The sequence below is a fragment of the Lygodium microphyllum genome, chromosome 1, assembly GCF_053477565.2.
Source record: "Lygodium microphyllum isolate KBCC chromosome 1, Lygodium_microphyllum_v1.1.10, whole genome shotgun sequence".
NCBI classification, from domain to species: domain Eukaryota; kingdom Viridiplantae; phylum Streptophyta; class Polypodiopsida; order Schizaeales; family Lygodiaceae; genus Lygodium; species Lygodium microphyllum.
The window spans coordinates 17,549,141-17,574,863 of NC_141135.1; the positions used below are offsets into that span (position 1 = coordinate 17,549,141).

The 25,723-nt window shown below is 41.1% G+C and overlaps 1 protein-coding gene across 2 annotated transcripts; it reads left to right on the top strand.

Moving 5' to 3' along the window:
* The first annotated feature begins 22,175 nt into the window (after positions 1-22,175).
* LOC148040876 (uncharacterized) lies at positions 22,176-25,710 on the top strand. Of its 2 annotated transcripts, none has more exons than XM_087687169.1 (4): positions 22,176-22,346; positions 23,427-23,522; positions 24,186-24,291; positions 25,190-25,710. In XM_087687169.1, the coding sequence occupies exons 1-4, from the start codon at positions 22,191-22,193 to the stop codon at positions 25,219-25,221; spliced, it is 390 nt and encodes a 129-aa protein (XP_087543295.1). In that variant the 5' UTR covers positions 22,176-22,190; the 3' UTR covers positions 25,222-25,710. The 2 variants fall into 2 exon arrangements, with proteins under 2 accessions (XP_087543295.1, XP_087543288.1); XM_087687162.1 differs by having other exon boundaries at positions 25,195-25,710.
* Positions 25,711-25,723: the final 13 nt, after the last annotated feature.

Below are 25,723 nucleotides of genomic sequence, written 5' to 3' on the forward strand. Positions count from 1 at the left end.
TATGTCACCGACTTGTCAGTTGCAGACGCGGTTGGTACATCGCCCATGAATAATAGCTACATGATAGCTATCCTTATCTACTCTAGTTCAAGGCTCAGTTAGTATGCCACCTTAGTTAGTTGAGTTTGGTTTGAGACCCATACATAGGGTTCTTCTATTTCTTTGTACTTGAGTTCTTTTGGCTTACACAACTAAGAAGAGGAAAACAGTTTTCAGCCTCCACCCTTGTGTGTATTCCCCCATTGTGCAAGCAAGAAAGCTTCAAGTGAGACTCCTTCCTTCTCTCCCACAATCTTGACATGGTATTAGAGCCTTGTTCGTGGTAAGGAGCTCAAGAAAGCAAGCCAAGCTCGCGGTGTTCTAGTAAGAGGAGCAGTGTTGCTTTCATTTTTTGTTTTGGGAGCAGATCTCTGCAGGTAGCACAGCCGGAAATTGCAAGAGTGCATTGTCTCAGGTTGAGACTCCTGTTTTGGTTTGAGGCCATTTCGGGGCCTATTTTGGAGGCGAAATTTTTCTGCACGCACCCAGGAAAAGGCCCAGTTTTATGCTGTGCAGTCACTGTTCTATAGGTCGGTGAAAAGTTACTGTAGAAATTGCATCGTATGCTTGTGCACAGAGACATTGGGAGTTACAGAATCATCCATGTTGCCTGTTGATGCAAAATCGTCACTAGGAAGTGACTATGTGGTCAAATACCACTTTCGTCAGTTTTGCAGATTTGCCTTTGTGAGGCTGAAGCTGTGTTCTTTGCAGTGACAGAATTTTTTGTAGTGTTCTGTAATGGCGTCTGATTCTCTCTCACAGATTGTCACTGAAAAGCTTGATAAGAACAACTTCCAAGCATGGAAGTTTAGAATGATGAATTTCCTTATGGGAAAAGGATATTGGGAATTTGTTGTAGGAAATGAAGAAGAACTAGTTTTTCCTAATGTTCCCAATCAACAACAAATGCAGGCATTTAAAGCATGGCATGAGAGAGCCAGGAAAGTTATGTACTGGCTGTCTATGAGCATTTCAGACTCTATGATTGTGCATATTCAAGATGCACTTACGCCAAAGGAGGCATGGGATACTTTGTCAAAAAGGTATAGCACAAATACGCAAGCCAAGAAAATGCAGCTCAAGCAAGAGTTGCATAATGTGCAAAGAGAAAATATGAGCATCAATGACTACCACATGAAAGTGAAGAAGATTGCAGATGCACTTGCTTCCATTGGGTCACCAGTGGAAGATGATGATTTAGTTTCTGTGACCTTGAATGGTCTAGGAAAGGATTATGCACAGTTCCAAACATCCATTTTCGTCCGTGAAAGATTTCATGATTTGAGGAGTTGATTGCTCTTCTAATTTCTGAGGAGTAAAGAAATGGTGGTGAATCTTCTTCAGGAGGAACTTCAAAAGAAGCTGTCTTCTACTCAAATGCTGGAAGAGGTAGAGGCAGAGGTAGAGGAGGCCGATATGGAGGCCGTGGTAGAAATCAGAATATGCAGCAAACTCAAGAAAACCAGTCCTATGGAGAAGGACGTGGTAACTTTAGAGGCAGGGGGAGCCAAAGAGGTCGTGGTGGATGGCAAAGAGGCCAAAATGCAAACAGTAATGTTGAATGCTACTATTGTGGTAAAATGGGTCATATGGCTAAAGATTGCTATAAAAAGCAGAATGACATCATGAATGAAAAACTGCAACAAGGAAATTATGCATCCTCTAGTAGATAGGGTGATGACAAAAATGAGCATCTGTTTATGGTGCAGCACATGAACAATTCTGTGACAAGTGCAGAAGAAAGCAACGATGTATGGTATGTTGACTCAGGTGCATCAAACCACATGACAAGTCATGCAAAATGGATAGAGGATGCAAGGAAAATGGAAAAACCAAGATTTGTGGAGAGTGGTGATGATACTACACATCCTATTGTGCAGATTGGAAAATTTCCTTTGTCTATGCAAGATGGGAAAAAGAAATACCTGTCAGATGTATTTCATGTCCCGAATATCACCAAGAATCTGGTTTTTGTTGGTCAAATGGTTGAGTAGGGCTTGCAGGTCAGATTTAATCCTCATGGATGCTTTGTTGAAGATATGAAAAATAATGGTCGCTTGATAGCAAAAGGAAAGAAGAAGGGCAGAATGTTTACATTAGATGCAGACATGTCTGAATTGAGTGCAGCAATGTTTGCACATGGGACCGGTGTAGTTGCAGATATTGATATCTGGCATAAACGCATTGATCATGTTAATGTACAGCGACTTAAATCAATGTAGGCCCAAAATATTGTTGCAGGTTTGCCTAAATTCAAGGTTGCAGAAATGCATAAGGTATGTGAAGCCTGTTAGTTTGGAAAACAGGCAAGGAAACCATTTCCTAGACATGTTCAAGAGAGTGAGAAGCCATTGGAATTAATCCACTCTGATGTGTGGACTACTAAAGCTGCATCTCTTGGAGGCTGTCATTATTTTGTCACTTTTATTGATGACTATAACAGAAAAGTTTGGGTGTATTTTATGAAAAAGAAAAGTGAAGTTTTTGGACATTTCAAAACTCTTAAAGCTATGGTTGAAAAAGAAACAGGCCTGCAGATAAAATGCCTAAGGTCAGATGGAGGGGGAGAGTACCTCTCAAATGAGTTTGCAAGGTTCATATCCCACAACAAGACATATCCCACAACAAAATGAAATTGCAGAAAGAAAAAACAGACATATTGGAGAGGTATCTCGTGCCATGCTCAATGAAAAAGACTTGCTAGATTTTTATTGGGCTGAAGCAGTTGCTACAGCAGTCTACATAATGAACAGGACTCCCACTGCAGCAATACATGGAATGACTCCAGAGGAGAGGTATACTGGTAGGAAACCAGATATTTCTCATTTGAAAATTTTTTGTTGCATTGCCTATGTACATGTGCCAGATGAGTTGAGATCCAAGTTGGATCCAAAATCTGAGAAGTGCATCTTTATTGGTTACTCTCTGCAGCAAAAAGGGTATAGATGCTATAACCCTTCTACTCGTAAGTTTACAGTGAGCAGAGATGTTGTTTTTGATGAGATGAGTAGCTGGTATAAACCAGTAAATGTGATTGATGATGTAGATGCACAAAATGGTAATGCTGCACAGAATTCACAGCAGCAGTCATAAAATATTAGTGGACCTGGAGCGTCCTCTAGCAATGGTTCACATTCTTCGCCATGGACAGGCAAATTGAGATCAGGAGAATCTTCTCAAAGTAATGCAGATAGTGGTATACAGGTATCACGAAAAGGAAGAGAGAAGGTTGATCAGCCCATGTTTGATGTGAATGCAGGTCACTCTTATGTGGATGGTGAATCCAGTGGCTTAGAACAGAGCATTGATGATGAGTTGGGTATTCCTTCTATTGTTACACCTGGAGTAAGGAAGACCATGGATGTTTTGAGAGCACCTGGGAGTGAACCTACTTTGCGTAGGTCTACGAGAGCTAGGTATCCTGTGGATAGGCTGAAATATGATAGATTTACAGCCATTCACTATGCATATATGGTCAAAGTGATACAGGAACCAGAACCCACTTCTTTTGAGCAAGCCATGGGAAAATAAAAATGGGAGAAAGCCATGGATGAAGAAATGAATGCCTTGGAAGCAAATGCTACATGGGAATTGGTACCTTTGCCTAAAGGTAAAAATGCAATTGGCTGTAAGTGGGTTTATAAGGTGAAGCACAATGCAGATAGTTCTGTGAACAGATACCAGGCAAGATTAGTAGTCAAGGGGTATGCACAAACATATGGCATTGACTATGAAGAAACATTCAGTCCGGTTGCAAGGATGGCAACCGTAAGAGCAGTCGTTGCTATGGCTACATCAAAGGGATGGTCTTTACATCAGATGGATGTAAAGAATGCCTTCTTGCATGGTGATTTGCAAGAAGAGGTCTATATGGAGCAGCCACCAAGTTATGTGCATGTTGTTCATCCTGAGTTTGTTTGCAGGTTGAAGAAAGCCTTGTATGGCTTGAAGCAAGCACCTAGAGCATGGTCTGACAAGATAGGACAGTATCTTGTCACTATTGGCTTTCAGATTTCCAAGGCAGATTTCTCACTTTATGTGAGAAAAACAGAGAAATGTATTATGCTACTTGTCATTTATGTTGATGATTTGATTATGACAGGTGACAGTGATGAAGATATCCTTCATGTGAAAATGCTATTGAAGCAGAAGTTTGAGATGAAGGATTCGGGAGAGCTGCGTTATTTCTTGGGCATTGAGGTGATTAGATCACCAAGTGGGATACAACTCTTGCAGAGGCAGTATGGATTGGACATGCTGTCCAAATATTGGATGACAAGCTATAAGCCTATTTCAGTTCCTTTGGAGCAGAATGTGAAGCTGAGCACAGATGCAGGTGAGCTTCTAGAAGACCCTACTATGTACAGACGCATAGTAGGAAGTTTGATTTATATGACTATTACCAGGCCAGATTTGAGCTATGCTGTTGGATTGGTAAGTCAGTTTATGCAGGCTCCAAGGAAACCACATTTGGATGCGGCTAGACTCATACTCAGGTATGTGAAGTCCACATTGCAGTATGGACTATTTTATGAGACTGGGGTTCAGATACAGTTGCATGGATACACTGATGCTGATTGGGCTGGTAGTATTTCTGATAGACGATCTACCAGTGGATATGTGTTCTTTTTTGGGAGTGCTGCAGTCACTTGGAGCAGCAAGAAACAGCCTACAGTTGCCTTGTTGAGCACAGAGGCTGAGTACAGGGATGCAGCAATGGCTACATGTGAGGTAGCTTGGTTGAATAAGCTAATTTATGATATGCATCAGTCTACAGATGGGCCAGTTGTCATTTATTGTGACAACATGAGTAGTATACACTTGGCAAATAACCCAGTCTATCATGCTAGAACAAAGCACATTGAGGTGCATTATCACTATGTGCGAGAGAGGGTTTTACTAGGTCTTATTGATCTAGTTTATGTCAGCATAAAGGATCAGGTAGCTGACATATTCACGAAGGCATTGGGCGCAGAGAAGCTGCGCAAGTTCAGAGACCTGCTTGGTGTGCAGGAATTGGGATTGAGCTCGAGGGGGAGTGTTGAGATATCGAGCTCCACTCGTGATACGCTAAGGTGACCATTGTGTATTTATGTCACTGACTTGTCAGTTTTGCAGATGCGGTTGGTACACCGCCCATGAATAATAGCTACATGATAGCTATCCTTATCTACTCTAGTTCGTGGCTCAGTTAGTTTGCCACCTTAGTTAGTTGAGTTTGGCTTGAGACCCATACATAGGGTTCTTCTATTTCTTTGTACTTGAGTTCTTCTGGCTTACACAACTAAGAAGAGGAAAACTGTTTTCAGCCTCCACCCTTATGTGTATTCCCCCATTGTGCAAGCAAGAAAGCTTCAAGTGAGACTCCTTCCTTCTCTCCCACAATCTTGACATCTTCGTCCATTAGTCGATGAGCTTAAGATTTTGTGGGAGGAGGGTGTCACTGTGCAAGATATGAGCAAGCGCGATGGTCGGCGGTCAGCCAATATTCAAGCCATTCTCATGTGGACGATGCATGACTTTCTGAGATTGGGAGAGTGCTCAAGTGAGCAGGCCTACGTTCTCGCTGGTACTATCTATATTTTATCTCATTCAATCAAGTATTCACTAGGTCGTGGTGTTGGAACAGGTCTTGTTACCTCAGGTTATCATGGATGTCCATTGTGCGAGCCACAGTTAGACTCTTGAAGGTCACGAACCATGAAGAAGATGGTATATCAAGGACACGCTGCTTTCTTGCCGGAGGATCATGAACTCAGGGAAGGTTTCCTTGGACAACCTCCAACACGTATGAACGCCGCAAGCTGGTACGAGCTAAAAATGGTCCACACGGAATCACATCCAAATGGAATGTGACAGTTCTCAGTTTTCTACGAGTTGCTATATTGGACCCACTTACAGGTCAACCACTTGTTGGATCCCATGCATATTTTCAAGAATGTGGACAGCTTGCTATGGTTTCACATCACAAGAAAGAGAGACACTATAGAGGCACGAATGGATTTGAAGGAGGTAGGTAAGATGAAGGCGCTCGAGTGCTGATGGTCGCGTGCAGCTTCCTCGCGCTCCTTGGGTTTTGTCCACTAAAGAAGAGCGCATTGTGAAGCAAGTAATCAAGTCTATTCGCACTCCGACGGGTATGATGCATTCTCTCAGGTCCGCATTTTCTAAAGATGACCAATTATTGGGGCTAAAATCCCATGATTGGCATAAGATATGTCAGGTTTGTGCTATGAATGGATTGTAATTAGCGTGGGCATTTTGCAATTTGGAAAGTGACCATTATTCATAATGCTTTCTCATTTGTGGCAGTTTGTCCTACCGATCGCGATCGTAGGATGCCTTACTCAAGAAATTCGTGGGGCCATTTACAAGTTGTTGACTTTGGTGCAATGGATCTCACAGAAAGAGATTAAGACTTCCTCTATTGAATTTGTGAGGCGGGGAGCAGTGGAGACGGTCTGTCTCTTTGAGAAATACCTGCCCACTAGCATGCTCACGATACAAATCCACCTTCTTGTGCATCTTGTGGACGAAGTAGAGATTGATGGACCTGTCCATACGCGATGGATGTTCTTCTTGGAGCGCTTCATGAAAACCCTGAAAGACTTTGTGCGACAACGAGCACGGCCAAAAGATAGCATGGCCAAAGGTTAGTTGGTGTCAGAGGCGTTAGTGCATATTTCACAATGGCTACCAATGGTGGAACCAGACAATGAAATGCTATGGACGCTGAAGGACGATGATAGATTGACTGGAGATGTGGTGGTTGGAAATGGGGTAGAAAAAATAATGGATGCCTCAATGGAAGAGAAGGTGAATCGCTTTTGTATGTTGCACCATGCCTCCATGGAGACGTGGCTCGCCAAGTATCAGATTGCAAGGCAAGATCGAGAGGAAGCGCGAGCTAAAATCTGACGTAGTACGCGTCATCGACCGATTCGATATCCCGAAGGCATGGAGGAGATGCCGCGGTTTATGTCAACGCGATGGTTGCATGGAGCCTTGACCGCAGCATCTTGCGAAGGGACAGAGGTCTCAATGGAGGAGTGGAAATTCTCGAGGGGATGTAGTCCAAAGGTGATGAGGGGTTTAGAATCTGTCGTATCTAAATTTTATATGCGACATCTAATTTGAATGTTTCAATGTACAGTACAAAATATATAGTGTAGCGTGGTTCCGCAGACGGCATTTTTACGTGGAGCGTATTGACAAAATGCGCTCCACAATGGACTATGGTGTCATGGCAAGGTTCGAGTAAGAGAGTCGATGATGAGAAACGGATCCAAACACGGTTGTGGATGAGATGGAATATTTTGGAAACTTGCAAAGTATTATTACAGTGGATTACCGTAGCTTCTCCATGATACTACTTGATGTGCAATGGTTCAAAGTGGTACTTGAAGGAGCTGGAGCAACAGTTCGACGAGGTCCATTTAGATTTCTCGAAATAGATTCCGAAAAAAAATGGATGGGTTTGCGTGACACCTTTGTGTTGCCGACCCATTGTGAACAGGTGCATGGAGTCATTTGCTTGCTAATTGTATTACGACATGGTTTATGTCACAATGGTTTGAACTCTCTTGTACATGTTTGTGAACATGTAATCTTCTATCCAAACCCCCGACAACCTCGATGGTGGTATGTTATACCTTCAACTCCCTGAAGTGTGAGAGTATATGATCAAAGCGATGTTCTGAGCATAGATGAAGATAATATGCAAGTAGAGGGGTCGATATTGCAAGGGGTGGAGGCCCTCGAAAGCTTGGAGCCAGCATCAGCTACTAACAATGATGGAAATACAAAAGTCCAAGAATTTTTTGAAAACGAGGCAAACTCATTCTTTTGTGGTGACATGTCTATCGACCTTCCAGTGTATGCGGAGTTGTGTCAAGAGATTAACATGGAACCATAGGATACTTCATACTTGGAGCATCCACTTACCCAATTCGTTGACCAATCTCTTATAAAGGTACATAAGATAAGCATTTTAAGAGAAATTTTTTTAAAAATGATTTATATTACTGTGCTTTGTATGATTTAAATTGATTATTCTAAAATCATTTTTTATCTGTGTAGGTGACATTTTCAGGATGAGTCGAGGGATGAGCGATGAGGAGTTGTAGAACATCTTCGCACGCATGTCTCTAGACCAGCTCGCGAGATTCAGAGAGATGGCAGATCAAGAGTTGTCTCGTTCTTCATCAAGGCGCTCTTCTAGATCTGCTTCAGCGCGATCGAATGCTTCGTCTTCGAGCAGACGATCTCGATGCTCACGACTTGGGCTAGAGGGAGGGAGTGTATCAGGATCAGGGGGATGCTGTTGTAGAGACACAGATGTGGTGTCTCCGTCTCATCGTTCAGCTGGAGCTGCGTCACCTCCAAGATTTGTCACACCTGTGGGGACATCTACTCCAGTTACTCCGACTTTTGCGCAGCCGTCAGCCAGGTGGCACCCCTTTGGGTGCCACTCCGAGAGAGATTACCCCTGTCGGTACACCGGATATAGAGGGGTCTCCTGGATATACCCAGGAGCGTGGATGCAGATGGAAGAGGACCCATCTTAGGCAGACTCCTAGGGGTTATGGATATCTGGTCGATAGTAGGTCAGGAGTCATCATCATGAATGATGAGGGGAGGAGGGTGATGGCTCGCATGAGAGAGTTGTGCCAACAAGTTTTTCGGCACAACGTCCTGGATCATTCGAAGAACATACCGAAGGGGAGCAAGGACTACATAGTAGCATCCTTGCATGAGGAGTTTTTGATGCCAACCGCAATAGATAGATTCTCTACGGGCTGGATGATGGATTGCATGCATGCATATATGTCACACAGACGATCCGACGCACGCAAGGCAATCAAGAGTGGGGCTGCAAAGCCCGAGTGGTTAGATGCAGATAATTGGCACCGACTGAGGGAGGAGGCTACAGATTCTCTAAGATGTTGGAGTCATCAGCGCAAGGCGGTGAGGGCACATCTCAAGGCTGGAGTGGTCCATCATCTTGGGAGTGGCGGCCACAAGACATATTTGGAGGACTTTGTAAGTTTTTCTTTTGTTTTGCTTTTTTGTTTTTTTGAAATATTCTTTGTACTGACAATCATGTTTCTAACAGTTGGCATTTTATTTTGTTTGCAGCACTCCATTACAAATCGCGATCCGATAGGCCTTGAGACTCGATATGCAGATGTCAAGATTGTGGGAGAGAAGGAAGGAGTCTCGCTTGAAGCTTTCTTGCTTGCACAATGGGGGAAGACACACAAGGGTGGAGACTGAAAAATGTTTTCCTCTTCTTAGTTGTGTAAGCCAAAAGAACTCATGTACAAAGAAATAGAAGAACCCTAGATATGGGTCTCAAACCAAACTCAACTAACTAAGGTGGCATACTAACTGAGCCACGAACTAGAGTAGATAAGGATAGCTATCATATAGCTATTATTCATGGGCGGTGTACCAACCGCGTCTGCAACTGACAAGTCGGTGACATAAATACACAACGGTCACCCTGGCGTATCACGAGTGGAGCTCGATATCTCAACACTCCTCCTCGAGCTCAATCCCAATTCCTGCACACCAAGCAGGTCTCTGAACTTGCGCAGCTTCTCTGCGCCCAATGCCTTCGTGAATATGTCAGCTACCTGATCCTCTGTGCTGACATAAACTAGATCAATAAGACCTAGTAAAACCCTCTCTCGCACATAGTGATAATGCATCTCAATGTGCTTTGTTCTAGCATGATAGACTGGGTTATTTGCCAAGTGTATACTACTCATGTTGTCACAATAAATGACAACTGGCCCATCTGTAGACTGATGCATATCATAAAGTAGCTTATGCAACCAAGCTACCTCACATGCAGCCATTGCTGCACCCCTGTACTCAGCCTCTGTGCTCGACAAGGCAACTGTAGGCTGTTTCTTGCTGCTCCAAGTGACTGCAGCACTCCCAAAAGAGAACACATATCCACTGGTAGATAGTCTATCAGAAATACTACCAGCCCAATCAGCATCAGTGTATCCATGCAACTGTATCTGAACCCCAATCTCATAAAATAGTCCATACTGCAATGTGGACTTCACATACCTGAGTATCCGTCTAGCTGCATCCAAATGTGGTTTCCTTGGAGCCTGCATAAACTGACTTACCAATCCAACAGCATAGCTTAAATCTGGCCTGGTAATAGTCATATAAATCAAACTTCCTACTATGCGTCTGTACATAGTAGGGTCTTCTAGAGGCTCACCTGCATCTGTGCTCAACTTCACATTCTGCTCCAAAGGAACTGAAATAGGCTTACAGCCTGTCATCCCATATTTGGACAGCATGTCCAATCCATACTGCCTCTGCAAGAGCTGTATCCCACTTGGTGATCTAATCACCTCAATGCCCAAGAAATAACGCAGCTCTCCCAAATCCTTCATCTCAAACTTCTGCTTCAATAGCATTTTCACATGAAGGATATCTTCATCACTGTCACCTATCATAATCAAATCATCAACATAAATGACAAGTAGCATAATACCTTTCTCTGTTTTTCTCACATAAAGTGAGAAATCTGCCTTGGAAATCTGAAAGCCAATAGTGACAAGATACTGTCCTATCTTGTCAGACCATGCTCTAGGTGCTTGCTTCAAGCCATACAAGGCTTTCTTCAACCTGCAAACAAACTCAGGATGAACAGCATGCACATAACCTGGTGGCTGCTCCATATAGACCTCTTCTTGCAAATCACCATGCAAGAAGGCATTCTTTACATCCATCTGATGTAAAGACCATCCCTTTGATGCAGCCATAGCAATGACTGCTCTTACGGTTGCCATCCTTGCAACCGGACTGAATGTTTCTTCATAGTCAATGCCATATGTTTGTGCATACCCCTTGACTACTAATCTTGCCTTGTATCTGTTCACAGAACCATCTGCATTGTGCTTCACCTTATAAACCCACTTACAACCAATTGCATTCTTACCTTTAGGCAAAGGTACCAATTCCCATGTAGCATTTGCTTCCAAGGCATCCATTTCTTCATCCATGGCTTTCTCCCATTTTTCTTTTCCCATGGCTTGCTCAAAAGAAGTGGGTTCTGGTTCCTGTATCACCTTGACCATATATGCATAGTGAATGGCTGTAAATCCATCATATTTTAGCCTATCCACAGGATACCTAACTCTGGTAGACCTGCGCAAAGTGGGTTCACTCCCAGGTGCTCTCAAAACATCCCTGGTCTTCCTCACTCCAGGTGTAACAATAGAAGGAATACCCAACTCATCATCAATGCTCTGTTCTGAGCCACTGGATTCACCATCCACATAAGAGTGACCTGCATTCACATCAAACATGGGCTGATCTACCTTCTCTTTTCCTTTTCGTGATACCTGCATACCACTATTTGTGCTGCCTTCAGAAGATTCTCCTGATCTCAATCTGCCTGTCCATGGCGAAGAATGTGAACCACTACTAGAGGACGCTCCAGGTCCACTAATATTTTGTGACTGCTGCTGTGAATTCTGTGCAGCATTACCATTTTGTGCATCTACATCATCAATCACATTTACTGGTTTATACCAGCTACTCATCTCATCAAAAACAACATCTCTGCTCACTGTAAACTTACGAGTAGAAGGGTTATAGCATCTATACCCTTTTTGCTGCAGAGAGTAACCAATAAAGATGCACTTCTCAGCTTTTGGATCCAACTTGGATCTCAACTCATCTGGCACATGTACATAGGCAATGCAACCAAAAATTTTCAAATGAGAAATATCTGGTTTCCTACCAGTATACCTCTCCTCTGGAGTCATTCCATGTATTGCTGCAGTGGGAGTCCTGTTCATTATGTAGACTGCTGTAGCAACTGCTTCAGCCCAATAAAAATCTGGCAGGTCTTTTTCATTGAGCATGGCACGAGACACCTCTCCAATATGTCTGTTTTTTCTTTCTGCAATTCCATTTTGCTGTGGGGTATGACTGCATGAATATTGCTGCTTTATGCCATGCTCCTGCAAGAACCTTGCAAACTCATTTGAGAGGTACTCTCCCCCTCCATCTGACCTTAGGCATTTTACTTGCACGCATGTTTCTTTTTCAACCATAGCTTTAAGAGTTTTAAAATGCCCAAAAACTTCACTTTTCTTTTTCATAAAATACACCCAAACTTTTCTGCTATAGTCATCAATAAAACTGACAAAATAATGACAGCCTCCAAGAGATGCAGCTTTAGTAGTCCACACATCAGAGTGGATTAATTCCAATGGCTTCTTACTCTCTTGAACATGTCTAGGAAATGGTTTCCTTGCCTGTTTTCCAAACTGACAGGCTTCACATACCTTATGCATTTCTGCAACCTTGAATTTAGGCAATCCTGCAACAATGTTTTGGGCCTGCATTGATTTAAGTCGCTGTACATTAACATGACCAATGCGTTTATGCCAGATATCAATATCTGCAACTACACTGGTCCCATGTGCAAACATTGCTGCACTCAATTCAGACATGTCTGCATCCAATGTAAACATTCTGCCCTTCTTCTTTCCTTTTGCTATCAAGCGACCTTTATTTTTCATATCCTCAACAAAGCATCCATGAGGATTAAATCTGACCTGCAAGCCCTGCTCAACCATTTGACCAACAGAAACCAGATTCTTGGTGATATTCGGGACATGAAATACATTGGACATGTATTTCTTTTTCCCATCCTGCATAGACAAGGGAATTTCTCCAATCTGCACAATAGGATGTGCAGTATCATCACCAGTCTCCACAAATCCTGGTTTTTCCATTTTCCTTGCATCCTCCATCCATTCTGCATGACCTGTCATGTGGTTTGATGCACCTGAGTCAACATAGCATACATCGTTGCTTTCTTCTGCACTTGTCACAGAATTGTTCATGTGCTGCACCATGAACAAATGCTCATTTCTGTCATCACCCTGTCTACTAGAAGATGCATAATTCCCTTGTTGCAGTTTTCCATTCATGATGTCATTCTGCTTTTTATAGCAGTCTTTAGCCATATGACCCATTTTACCACAATAGTAGCATTCAACATTACTGTTTGCATTTTGGCCTCTTTGCCATCCACCACGACCTCTTTGGCTCCCCCTGCCTCTAGAGTTACCACGTCCTCCTCCATAGGACTGGTTTTCTTGAGTTTGCTGCATATTCTGATTTCTGCCACGGCCTCCAAATCGGCCTCCTCTACCTCTGCCTCTACCTCTTCCAACATTTGAGTAGAAGACAGCTTCTTTTGAAGTTCCTCCTGAAGAAGATGCACCACCATTTCTCTGTTCCTCAGAAATTAGAAGAGCAATCAACTCCTCAAAATCAGGAAATCTTTCACGAACTGAAATGGATGTCCGAAACTGTGCATAATCCTTTCCTAGACCATTCAAGGTCACAGAAACTAAATCATCATCTTCCACTGGCGACCCAATGGAAGCAAGTGCATCTGCAATCTTCTTCACCTTCATGTGGTAGTCATTGATGCTCATACTTTCTCTTTGCACATTATGCAACTCTTGCTTGAGCTGCATTTTCCTGGCTTGCGTATTTGTGCTATACATTTTTGACAAAGTATCCCATGCCTCCTTTGGCGTACTTGCATCTTGAATATGCACAATCATAGAGTCTGAAATACTGATAGACAGCCAGTACATAACTTTCCTGGCTCTCTCATGCCATGCTTTAAATGCCTGCATTTGCTGTTGATTGGGAACATCAGGAAGAACTGGTTCTTCTTCATTTCCTGCAACAAATTCCCAATATCCTTTTCCCATAAGGAAATTCGTCATTCTAAACTTCCATGCTTGGAAGTTGTTCTTGTCAAGCTTTTCAATGACAATCTGTGAAAGAGAATCAGATGCCATTACAGAAGACTGCAAAAAATTCTGTCACTGCAAAAACCACAGCTTCACCCTCACAAGGGAAAATCTGCAAAACTGGTGAAAGTGGTATTTGACCACACAGTCACTTCCTAGTGACGATTTTGCATCAATAGGCAACAGGGATGATTCTGTAACTCCCAATGTCTCTGCGCACAAGCATACAATGCAATTTCTACAGTAACTTTTCACCGACCTGTAGAACAGTGGCTGCACAGCATAAGACTGAGCCCTTTCCTGAGTGCGTGCAGAAAACTTCCGTCTACAAAACAGGCCCGGAAATGGCCTCAAATCAAAAAAACAAGGTCGTCAAGGGCTAAATCCCTTCCCCGCAGCATTTACTGCCCTCTTGCTTCACCGCGAAGGGCGTCTCAACCTGAGACAATGCACTCCTGCAATTTCCGGCTGTGCTACCTGCAGAGATCTGCTCCCAAAACAGAAAATGAAAGCAACACTGCTCCTCTTACCAGACCACCGCGAGCTTGGCTTGCTTTCTTGAGCTCCTTACCACGAACAAGGCTCTGATACCATGTCAAGATTGTGGGAGAGAAGGAAGGAGTCTCGCTTGAAGCTTTCTTGCTTGCACAATGGGGGAATACATACAAGGGTGGAGGCTGAAAACAGTTTTCCTCTTCTTAGTTGTGTAAGCCAAAAGAACTCACGTACAAAGAAATAGAAGAACCCTAGATATGGGTCTCAAACCAAACTCAGCTAACTAAGGTGGCATACTAACTGAGCCATGAACTAGAGTAGATAAGGATAGCTATCATATAGCTATTATTCATGGGCGGTGTACCAACCGCGTCTGCAACTGACAAGTCGGTGACATAAATACACAACGGTCACCCTGGCGTATCACGAGTGGAGCTTGATATCTCAACAGCAGAGAGGCACGGTCTCAACGCATTGATCGACTGATTGTTTAGACGCAGCGGCCCTGTAAGTCACTCATCTTTCTTGTCCGTAGTTACCATGAGATATTTGAATGCATTATTGTATGGTGGATTGATGTGTTGTTTGTTTTTCTACAGAGTCCATTCGATGTTCCTTTGTGGCGGGACGAGCTTTTGGGGGAGGAGGATTTGTAGCTCGCCCTTGGATCCTTGGAGCTCACACACCTTTATTTTTTAGTCACCTGATCTATGTAGACATTTTCTATGTATTAGTGATATCATGTCATGATTGTACCAATCGCTTTTTATGCGATCATGTATTTATTTCATGTATCAGTTTTATGATTTCAGTATACATTCTTTTTGTTTGCAAGCGCTTTGTATATAGTATTGCAGAAACTACTGCCCTGCCACCAAAAAAAAAATTATCCTTGTTATCATTGCTATTAGCTTCGCAAATTTTACTACTCGCGTCGCTATTGCCATCACTATGCGCATCGCAAAACGTCGCTATCAGTGTCACTATTAGTGTCGCTATTGGTGTCACTATCAGTGTTGCAAATAGCGACGCCAATAGCAACGCTGATAGTGACGCTAATAGCGACGTTTCTATGGTGTCGTTAATAATGACGCTTTTTGCGATGACGGGGGCAAATTTTGTTGTTTGTATTTTCGTCGCTTTAAACGTCGGTATAAGGCCTATATCTTGTAGTGATGGTATTTAACACAAGAAACATGCAAAGGAAACAAAGTGTTTGATTCTGGTCATTTGGCCACAACAATAGATTCCTTACAAATCTTCCACACATGATCATCAAAGATTACTCTATAAGCACAATCAACAAGCTGTCTTGTACTAATCAAACTCTTTTTCAAATCAAAAACATGTCATACATTCTACGAAATAAAAGTACTATTTGGCAATGGCAAGTGTATATCCCTAATGCCAACAATTACACATGCATAGTTATTTTCAAGATGAATGCATCCTCTCTTTCTAGCATCATAAGTAGAGAACCACTTACTTGTGGAGTAACATGAAACAATGCTTTAAAATCCATAAGCTAATTATGAGGCATGCCATTATCTATGACAACCAAGAATGTAGCACCAACAAATGATAAAAAAAAGACATTACCACCATCACTACCACATGCATTAATCTCATCAACCTCTACCTTTATTTTGTCTATGCCATCATCCTCATTCTTTTTGCCTTTTTGGTTATTCTTCCACTTGTAGATATTATTTTTTATGTATCCCTTTTTGTTACAAAGTAGCACTCTACATGCTTTTTGCAATGTGACTTGCTTCTTAATTTATCTCTCTCACGAGAGTTCTTCTTGGCATTTGACCTTCCTCTCACGATAAGTGCACTGGATCTCTTTGACCTTGGATTATTCTTTCTATTCACCTCCTCAATTAGCAGACTACCCTCCACATTAGCACTCATTAGACCACCTTGCATATGCATAGTTACTAATGGTAGTGTTAAAAGTATCCCAAATATCAAGCAATGTGAATGAATAACAAGAACGTGATAAAATAGAATATTTTGAGATATCAATCAGCTAAAAATGTTGTTGAACTCATGGAGGTGGTTAGACATTGAATTCCCCCTCCATGTAGAGATCAATGAGTTCAACAACATTTTAATGGCCACTACATTCTCTAAATTTGATGAAGAAGCCGTATTAACAAAAATAAGTTTGCACACCAAAACTAGCAAGAAATAATGGTAAAAGTATATCTACATGTCAAATAACAACAAGAAATGCCCATTTGTAAGCTCAAAATAGACTAATGGACTGCAAATGAACTACCCAAGCAAAAGCTAAGAAATAGTTGTAAAATTATGCAAAAAATGATATTTTCGCCACCATCACAAAGGCATATAAATTTTTTGAAGTTTTTCCAAGTATTCCATGTATCTTTTGAGTATAAAATAGTCAAGACCAAGTGCATGCAAACTACCTTCAAAAATTGATCTCAAGCGATATCATCTTTGCAAATTGAGCATAAATCAACATGGTAAATCCTTCAAGTCAACCAATCCATGGAAATATTTGTGCAATCCCAAGCTAGGAGTAGTCCAAGAGCCTCTAAGTGTGAATAGCTATCTATATCAGATGATTTTTTCAAAATCCATCAATAATACAAGAAATATCAAATCGGGGGAGTACATTGCAAAGATCTATTGTAAAACCACCAAAGAGATAGGACCTTGCCTCCTACTACAAGTTGTTATGGAGAAAACAAAGAAGTGAAAAAATGCTATGTGAGTTATTTATAGTGTTATCCACAATTTATTTGCAGTGGTTACAACACCCACTCACTCAATTTAGTATTGAAAGATGGGTGTGAGAACGAGGATACGACTTGGTTCACTAAGATTATTAATTATTGCAAGAAAGTTATCAAGTCTCAAGAGAAGTGAAATTCTTTACATTTACCAAGCTCAAATGTCATGTATGTAAAAAGTTCCTCTGAATATGTGATTTTGTATCAACTTTTAAACTTTAGAGTCGTTTCTTCGAAAACAATGATGCTATGATAGAAGCATTCCCGTGCATGGCCATGTATGACTAGAAGGCTGAGAAAAATATGGGAGTTAGGTCTCAATGCATTCCAATGGTCTAAACAAATATAAGTGATGATGTGGTGAATGGTTTATGGGTATTATATGCCCATCATTCATGCCCTACATAGCATGGATAAAAGGGTGTCAAATATGGGGAATGTATGGATAACGTGATAGACACTACAACAATGTATAGATTTCCCTAACGAGATTAACAATTCCCTTGCAAAGCCATTGCAAATACCTTTCAAGGCTTCTCAAAGCATAATTTTACTAAAATATGTTAAGAAAAGGTGGCTTGCTACTACCCATACATCATTGCATATGTTGGATACGAGTATTGGGGACGAGATTTATGGAGCAACGATGAGGGGTTTGTAGATTTCTACACTGTAATTAACATGTTTTGTATAGAAGATGAAGTAGCATGCAAAGAATGCATCAATGTGATCTCTACATTCAATCTAAAAGAATAATCCTTTTCTAAGTGCTTTGTGCAGGAGATGGCTAAGAACCAACTACCATGAAAGTGCTAGTTCATGAATATAGGGGATATTTGTCCATACTTTAGATACCTTAGAGTGTTTGTATTGGCACTATGCGCTAACAAGTCCATATGAGAGTAAAGTTTGAGACTGTGTAAATATCTACACAATGTTATTCAAAAAAAGTTGTTGGCTAGACGTAGCTGTATGAGCACATCTTACATAGAAGTCTTGAGAGACAAAAAACAATGTCAATTACACAATACATCTCACAACACATAGGATTTTGTTAAGGGCTAAAATGGCGTACTACATTATGTCAAAAGGCAGGATCTAGAGCATGGCTATGGCAGATGGAACACAAAGAGAATATTCATGATGACATAGACTGAAGAGATACTAACTATTTATACTCAAGTCAATTAGGTTCCAAGATGAAAGCTTGGACTCATAAACACAATCTTGAGTACAAGAATGACAATGACCAAGACACTAACTAAGATGGAAAAGCATCATGATATTGTATCCATCATATATATGTGTGAAAGTGGCAGTCAAGTACAATGCTTTATAGTTAGGATGGGTAGCAGTTTCCTTTGTGTGCATATGGGATTTAGTCTGGCTGCATGTCCTAAGCCTTGTCCTAAGCCCAGAACTACCTCATGCAAAGAGGCCACAGTGGGTGTGATTGTAAATCTCAACACCCCTCCTCAATCACAACCAGAAAGTACAAAGTGTGTAGAGGCTTTAGTGAAAGCAACACTTGCAAAGTGTGGGCACACCATAAACATGGCAAAACACCAAAGGTTGTCGCAGAAAAAGGCTAAGTGTGGGTCCACAAACATGGTGGTTATCCAGAGGCTACAACAGGGGCCTCACAAAGTGTACAGAGGCTATAGTACAAGGCTACATGAGGAGTTTACAAGCTTATGTCAAAAGCATTAGGTCTAGGCATTACAAGGCTAAAAAAGTTTAGTAAAAAATTGGGTCAAGGACCACCAGCATGCCCTAGCAGTTTTTAGTATTTCTTTTGGCATAGATCTTCAATTTATTGTAGGTCTTCTTATCGATGTAGTCTAGCTTGCTCTTTTTGATCTTGTACTTGTTCTTCACTTTGCTTGCAACTTCAATGTCCACCGCTTTGATATTTTGGTCCTAGGTTCTCCTCGTCTTCTTCTTTATTGACTTTGCTTGCATTAGTTGCATTAGTCTTCATGTCCATGTCCCCCTCAAGCAAAGGTATCATCATCTTTGAGGCAACGGAAATGACTTCAAAATCTTCTAATAGATTCATTGATAGCTCTTTAGAACAAGGAAATCCATCCATCCGTGCAGGTAGAATAAACAAGTCTTCCACATAGTGTTGAAAAGCAACATGAGTCATGCTACTCTTCATGAAGTGTATCCACATAGAAATCTTCTTGCTTGTCATTGACTTGACCAGAAATCAGTACCCACAAATTGAGAATAACTAAAAATGAGTTTATCTTTGTATGTGTCAAAAGACACAAGCAATGGCTGTGTAGTATCAAAAGATACTAGTTTGAAATTTGATGTTTGTTGCTTGAGTTTGACTTGATGATTTGGAGTGATACTTTTCTGGGAACTGAGTAGGAACTCAAATCAGAGTGGCAGTAGCTTTGTTGAGTCAAGAGGAGTGAGAGAAATGAAGTGGGAGAAGATCTTGAGCTTGATGTTGAATGCTTGGTCTTCCATTCTTCACAAATCTTCCAAAAATATCCAAAGATCTCCAAGAACTTCCCTTCCTTGATGTGTGGCACTGACTAAATCAATGAATCAAGATATCAATAGGGTGATCCCAGTGGCAGGAGTGAGAAACTGAAGGAAAGATGAAGCTTTGATATTTTGGCTATCGAGTATCTTCAACTAGGGTTCTGACCCACGACTAATAAACCAACTCATGCAGACAATCGGCGCAGCAATTCAAGGCAATACTTAGTGGGGAGAGAGCTTATATTAGGAGCTTCAAATGCCCTATACGTGCAGGGTAAGGCATAGCACAGGCGGGCTCCACGAACTATACGACTAGACTGCATTTCTGAAATGGTAGCAACTGACGAATTGCACAATGCCAGACTCAAGGCACACCAATGTTGGGGTCTATGGTAATAGGCACAGGCGCCCTGGGGGTTAGGGAAGATTTTTGTAGAAGAAAGCTAGAGGAAATATAGCCTGTAGAAGGAGATTAGGAAGCTCCAAGATAGGTGGGTGCATGCTTGCTATGGCTGCTAGGTAGAGAGAGTGTGAGATTCAAGAGAGGAGATGAAGTTAGATACTCAACCTGAGCTCGGACTGAGCTGGAGAGGGACTGAGAGAGCAAAGAAGGACTGTGCCATGCCCAACTAGGCTCTGATACCATGTCAAGAGACGAGATCTAGAGCATGGCTATGGCGGATGGAACACAAAGAGAATATTCATGATGACATAGGCTGAAGAGATACTAACTGTTACTCAAGTGAATTAGGTTCCAAGATGAAAGCTTGGACTCATAAACACAATCTTGATTATGAGATTGAGAATGACCAAGACACTAACTGAGATGGAAAAGCATCATGATATTGTATTCATCATATATATGTATGAAAGTGGTAGTCAAGTACAATGCTTGATAGTTGTTGGATGGGTAGCAGTTTCCTTTTTTGTGCATATGGGATTCAATCTGCCTGCATGTCCTAAGCCCTGTCCTCCTAAGCCCAAAACTGCCTAATACAAAGAGGCCACAGTGGGTGTGATTGTAAATCTCAACACATTCCACAATATAAACTCACCTTTTTGTAGTGCCAAATGTTGGGTAAAGGCCAATGTGGTTGGCCACCCATTTTACTCATTAACCGTAACTATATATGTACACACTCATCCTTTATTCTCAGCAGAATGATAAGACAATAAGATACTTCTCACAAGTTAGCTATTGGAGGCACCACAAAAATAGTGCATTCTCTCTCTCTCTCTCTCTCTCTCTCTCTCTCTCTCTCTCTCTCTCTCTCTCTCTCTCTCTCTCTCTCTCTCTCTCTCTCTCTCTCTCTCTCTCTCTCTCTCTCTCTCTCTCTCTCTCTCTCTCTATGCAATCTCCATTCTCCTTGTAGCTCTAACAATTGGTATTAGAGTAGGAAAGAGTCTCTAGCCAATGATACCACCAATAGAAATCCTCACAATCTCCATATTTTCAATTACTTATTTCATGTTGCATAGCTAAGTCGACCATTGTGATTGTCGAGGCTGATGTATCAAAAGGCTAAGGGGTGCACCAAAAGCGGGCGCGTGTGCACACACACACACACAGAGTTTTGATAGTGGCACATTCTCTTACTATTGTTTCTTTTATTGATCTTGTTTTCTTAGGTTATGAGGATTCAGGAAGAGCATGCATGAAAAAAATTTACATTTTTACAAATTCTAACTTACAATACATTATGGTTTTTGCACAATAGATTTTGAATGACCTACCAACATGGTGGATAGCCCAATTGGTGCTTTGTCAAAAAAATTGTGTAGCATGCAATCAAATAATACACCACACACATAACATCAAATCAAATGCTAGCAGCTTTGACAACCATGAAATCAAACCCATGCACGAAGCTTCAAAGCAAGGCACAAAACTAGCAAGATGGGGATGAATACCAAAATCTTGAATGGGAGAATTGTTGTTATTTTGTACCAACCATGCTGTGAGCTACCTATGCATGTGTTGAAGCTTACGTTATTAGTAGTAAATGTGCCCATGCCTACTACCTTTGACATCTTTTGTTGATGGCTGTATTTTTGTTCCAATCACACCACTTGTAAAGGAAAGCAATAAAATCAATTTAAAAATGCATCCATTTTCTCTCTTAACTCTTCATGAGTATATTATATATGTAAATATACCTCTTTTGTGTACTAAGAAAAAGTGTACCTTTGCTCCCCACTTTTGAAGCGAGCTATATATGTATATTGTTGAAATGTAAACAATTTTAATAGAAACATGTTTTTTAAAATTTGAAAGCACTATTTTTGTGTATATCATTAACTTGCATTGTATTTTATTTTGGAAAAGGTATTGGAAATTGGGAAAATGTAGGTATGGGAAAGTGGGAAAACATTTTTATTTTATGGTATCAAAAAGAAAATATATAAAAAATGGGAAAACATCTATTTTAGGGCATCAAGGTTTGGAGTACTCTCTTCACTTGCCATGTAGGATAGGTACGAGGGTTGTATTTATTTCCATTATGTATATATATATATATATAGTTGCCTCTTTATCAAGTTGCACATGATTAAACTTGATTCATAATTAGTGCATATGAGAGAGAGAATGCAGATCATGAGGCCAACTCCTCCTGCGCCCCCGCCAACCCCATCAATTATACTTCATCATCCTCATGATGATCATCCTCATGATCATCATGAGCAGCAGCAATTATCGTCTTCTGATCCGTTAATCAGTCATCACCATCCGGTTTGTACCGCCCTCTCTTAATTCCAATCCTCCTTCCACGTGATTATTGTTGCACTGTACTTGATTACACAGAATTCAATTGTCGCCCATAATTAACCGCATTAATCCCCTCATTCTACCCTTCCCTTTGCATTCTTTGCAATATTGCTCGCCCAGTTTCAATGGAGGCCATGAACATTGCAGCATTCGTGTGCAGCATTCCCATCACCCGTGTTCAATCTCCTTGTAAATACATAACCGTAAATGTGTATTTCTGCCCCCAGGCTGATCAATTTCACAATCATATTTCCATTTCGGGCATGCTTGTCCCAGATGTAATTAAGATCTTCGAATAGAGATTGTGCTGCATTCATGGCTGTTCCAATGTGCTTAATATTGGGATCATTAACAGAGATTGTGCAGCATCCACGCCTGTTCCACAAAGTAATTAACATCATCAATGCATGTGATTGAGAGCATTACCAGAGATTGTACTGCGGGATTCATGACCTGCTGTCGCGTTATCCCTTGTCGGCCTCTTAAGTTTCTAGTCCTTTGCATACTTCTCGATTCTGCATGCAATTGGATGAAAAGTGCTCCTGTCATCTGGACTTCGATTCTTCAAGCTTCGAATTAAACGAGAAGGATGGGGTTCACCCTGTGAGTGTTATCGTCGCCTGACCGCTCATGCAGGATGGATACCACCCTACAATGAAGCATCTTGGGAGTGCTAGCAATTATGGATAGAATGGGACAAATTAGGGCAAAGCCAACAGATCACTAGAAGTCAAGGGTGGTTACAAGGAGGGATAAGTTGACAACAAAATCAGTGAAAAAAGGAAACGTGCATTTGCCACATGATTGATGGTGTTGTAACATCTGCTAAATCATTATATTGATTGAAGACATTCATAATCATAAATGTACTACGGGATTTTGGGTTCCATAGTCCTTTCTAGAGCACAGCAATCTTGCTGGTTCTGTATATCACACTTTGGTAACCTTTCTATGATCAAATGTCATCAAGAAAAAGCTGTGAACATCATGTGAAATGGTAGGTTCCAACAAACTAAGGATTTTCTTGTCTTCTGATGCTTGCAGAAAGTATGCGGTTTTGCTGCGATGGGGCATCCAGTGGAGCCCTTGGAAATGGATAGACCAGTTCGATGTCCTCTTCGAGAACCATGCATAATCCGTGTGAGCTTCACTTGCACTGGCCTACTGTTTTGTGCTAGGCATGGCCCAACTAATGTTTAGCTCCCTTGAACAGCTATGGCCTGACAAGGCTGGACCTAAGATTTCCCTCTTAATTCGGTGTCAATTTGTACTGCTCTTTTTACTTTACCATTTCCATCTAATAATCTAATAATTAACAGTGCATCAATAATTTATTGACATTGAAATATTTTTCTCTTAAAGAGAGATACAGTACCAATGGAACTTGATTGATGAGACTTGAATGTCCAGATCTAGATGTCTGTCATAGGGACCTGATCTTGAGTGATCTTTCTAAACAAAATTGTATCAACACTAACTATAATAACCATTCTACGTAAACCAAACAATATATGAGAAAGCAGCTTAACTACAATACACTGATGGTAGTAGCAAAGCAAAGTATACTGTTAACAAATTTGGACTGTCCTGACATACCCAAAGAGGCATTTTTCGTTTTGATTTGTCTTTTGTACTTATAGACCACGAATAGCCATTCTATTAACTTCAGTCACTGTGACACATTTGGACACACCCATTGTTGCCTCCATATTCCCAATGGTTGTTCACATGCCTCTGTGTGTGTGTGTGTGTGTGCACACGCATGTGAGTGAGGGAGAGAGAGACTGGTTGTATGCTTTACAGGATGGAAAACTTTGGAAAGAGAGATTGCAAGACAGCATCAAAAGGCACAGGGAACTTGCTTTCATGAAAGACACTGGCATTGTGAAAACAAATAAGAGACTACCAAGTGAGTATTCTGTTCTGTCATCCATGCCTACTCCTGAAACCATTAATAATGTATCAGTGTACATATCTTGCCTAGAGATCAAGGTTGATTCACATCTGTGCTACACACAAGGATGCTTATGGATCCTTCATCACAACTCATCAGCTAGTCATGGGTACATGCTAATTATTATGTGCACATAGTTGCCACAGTGAGCCATCATCATACCCCATCTCCCCCCCTCTGAACCAACTGAAATCATTTAAGACTACACAGCAACATGCATTTCTTTCTTCTAAAACATTTGATTACTTTTTTCAGCTTTCTTCTGAATCCTGATCAAGAACTGACAGCAGAATATCCGTAAACATCAATTCAACCACTAGTTTCATCATCTCTTTCCCATAGCTGCTCCTTGAGGTTTTACAACTTGTTTTATTAAATCCAGCACAGAAAGAGTGTCAGCTGTATGCATCCTACACCAGTATTCTCTTGGACGTTCTTTTGTGTTGGACTGTGTTAAGCCCTTCCTCATTTTTGTCACCTGGAAAAGGGTAGATTTTTGAAGATGGTCTGGTCTAGATTCTAGGGTCAGTACTCTAGAAGACTTTTAATGGTCTGTAAGTCGACTCCAAAGTTGCAGTAATAACAGTAGTAATGTGCAATATATGACGTAGAATACACGCAGCCGTGCTTTGATGGGTTCTGTCTATAAAGCTGTAACCAATTTCCGAGGAATTTATAACGTACAAACCAACCACCTTCCATTGCAGTTTAAGTGTCTCTTTGGGGGTTGCAGGAAAAAGAGGCAGTTTAAGTGTCGAATGTCATGACTTGAAAAGAGAGAAACAAACTAATAATCACAGTTTTGTCACTTATTTTTGTATTATGCAGCTGTACTGAATTAACATAACTTCAGTGCAGAGGGCTTTAGAAGATGTTTTTGTGTAATTCCGGAAGATAATTGATTAATCCAATGATGAGGGCAAAGTGGAAGATTGGCCATGTTGCAAATGATCCACCTATATTGGTATTTGGTTAGCTCTCTCTACTAATAAGTGCTAATAAGGCTAAGCGTGCAATTTGGCAACTGAACAATATATGAACATGCAAAGAAAACTGATGGAATATTAGGAAGAGATGGTGATAGTTGGGGCCTGGCTCTCTTCATGCCCATGTTAATTTGATCAATCAATGTATTAAATAACAGCTCTTTTGCTTGATAGAACTCATGAAACCCTACTATATACCTTCATTGAATGAAATCTTTTGTAGACCTGAATGCTCATGTACATGCACACGGACTGTTCTATGATGTATATATCTTCTGTAGACCTGAATACTCATGTACGCACATAGGGACTGTTCCATGATGTATATATGATGCGGAATGTGACCATGGAAACATAATCGATGTGATGAACTTCTTCAGTGCTTATTATTAGGCAAATTG

What these genes read in the sequence shown, in the direction of transcription:
- LOC148040876 (XM_087687162.1), top strand. Translation starts at nt 22,191, where the DNA reads ATGAGAGAGAGAATGCAGATCATGAGGCCAACTCCTCCTGCGCCCCCG. An exon ending in GAGAACCATGCATAATCCGT is followed by an intron (nt 23,523 to 24,185) that starts GTGAGCTTCACT and finishes TATGCTTTACAG; the next exon opens with GATGGAAAACTTTGGAAAGA. An exon ending in AACAAATAAGAGACTACCAA is followed by an intron (nt 24,292 to 25,194) that starts GTGAGTATTCTG and finishes ACTTCAGTGCAG; the next exon opens with AGGGCTTTAGAAGATGTTTT.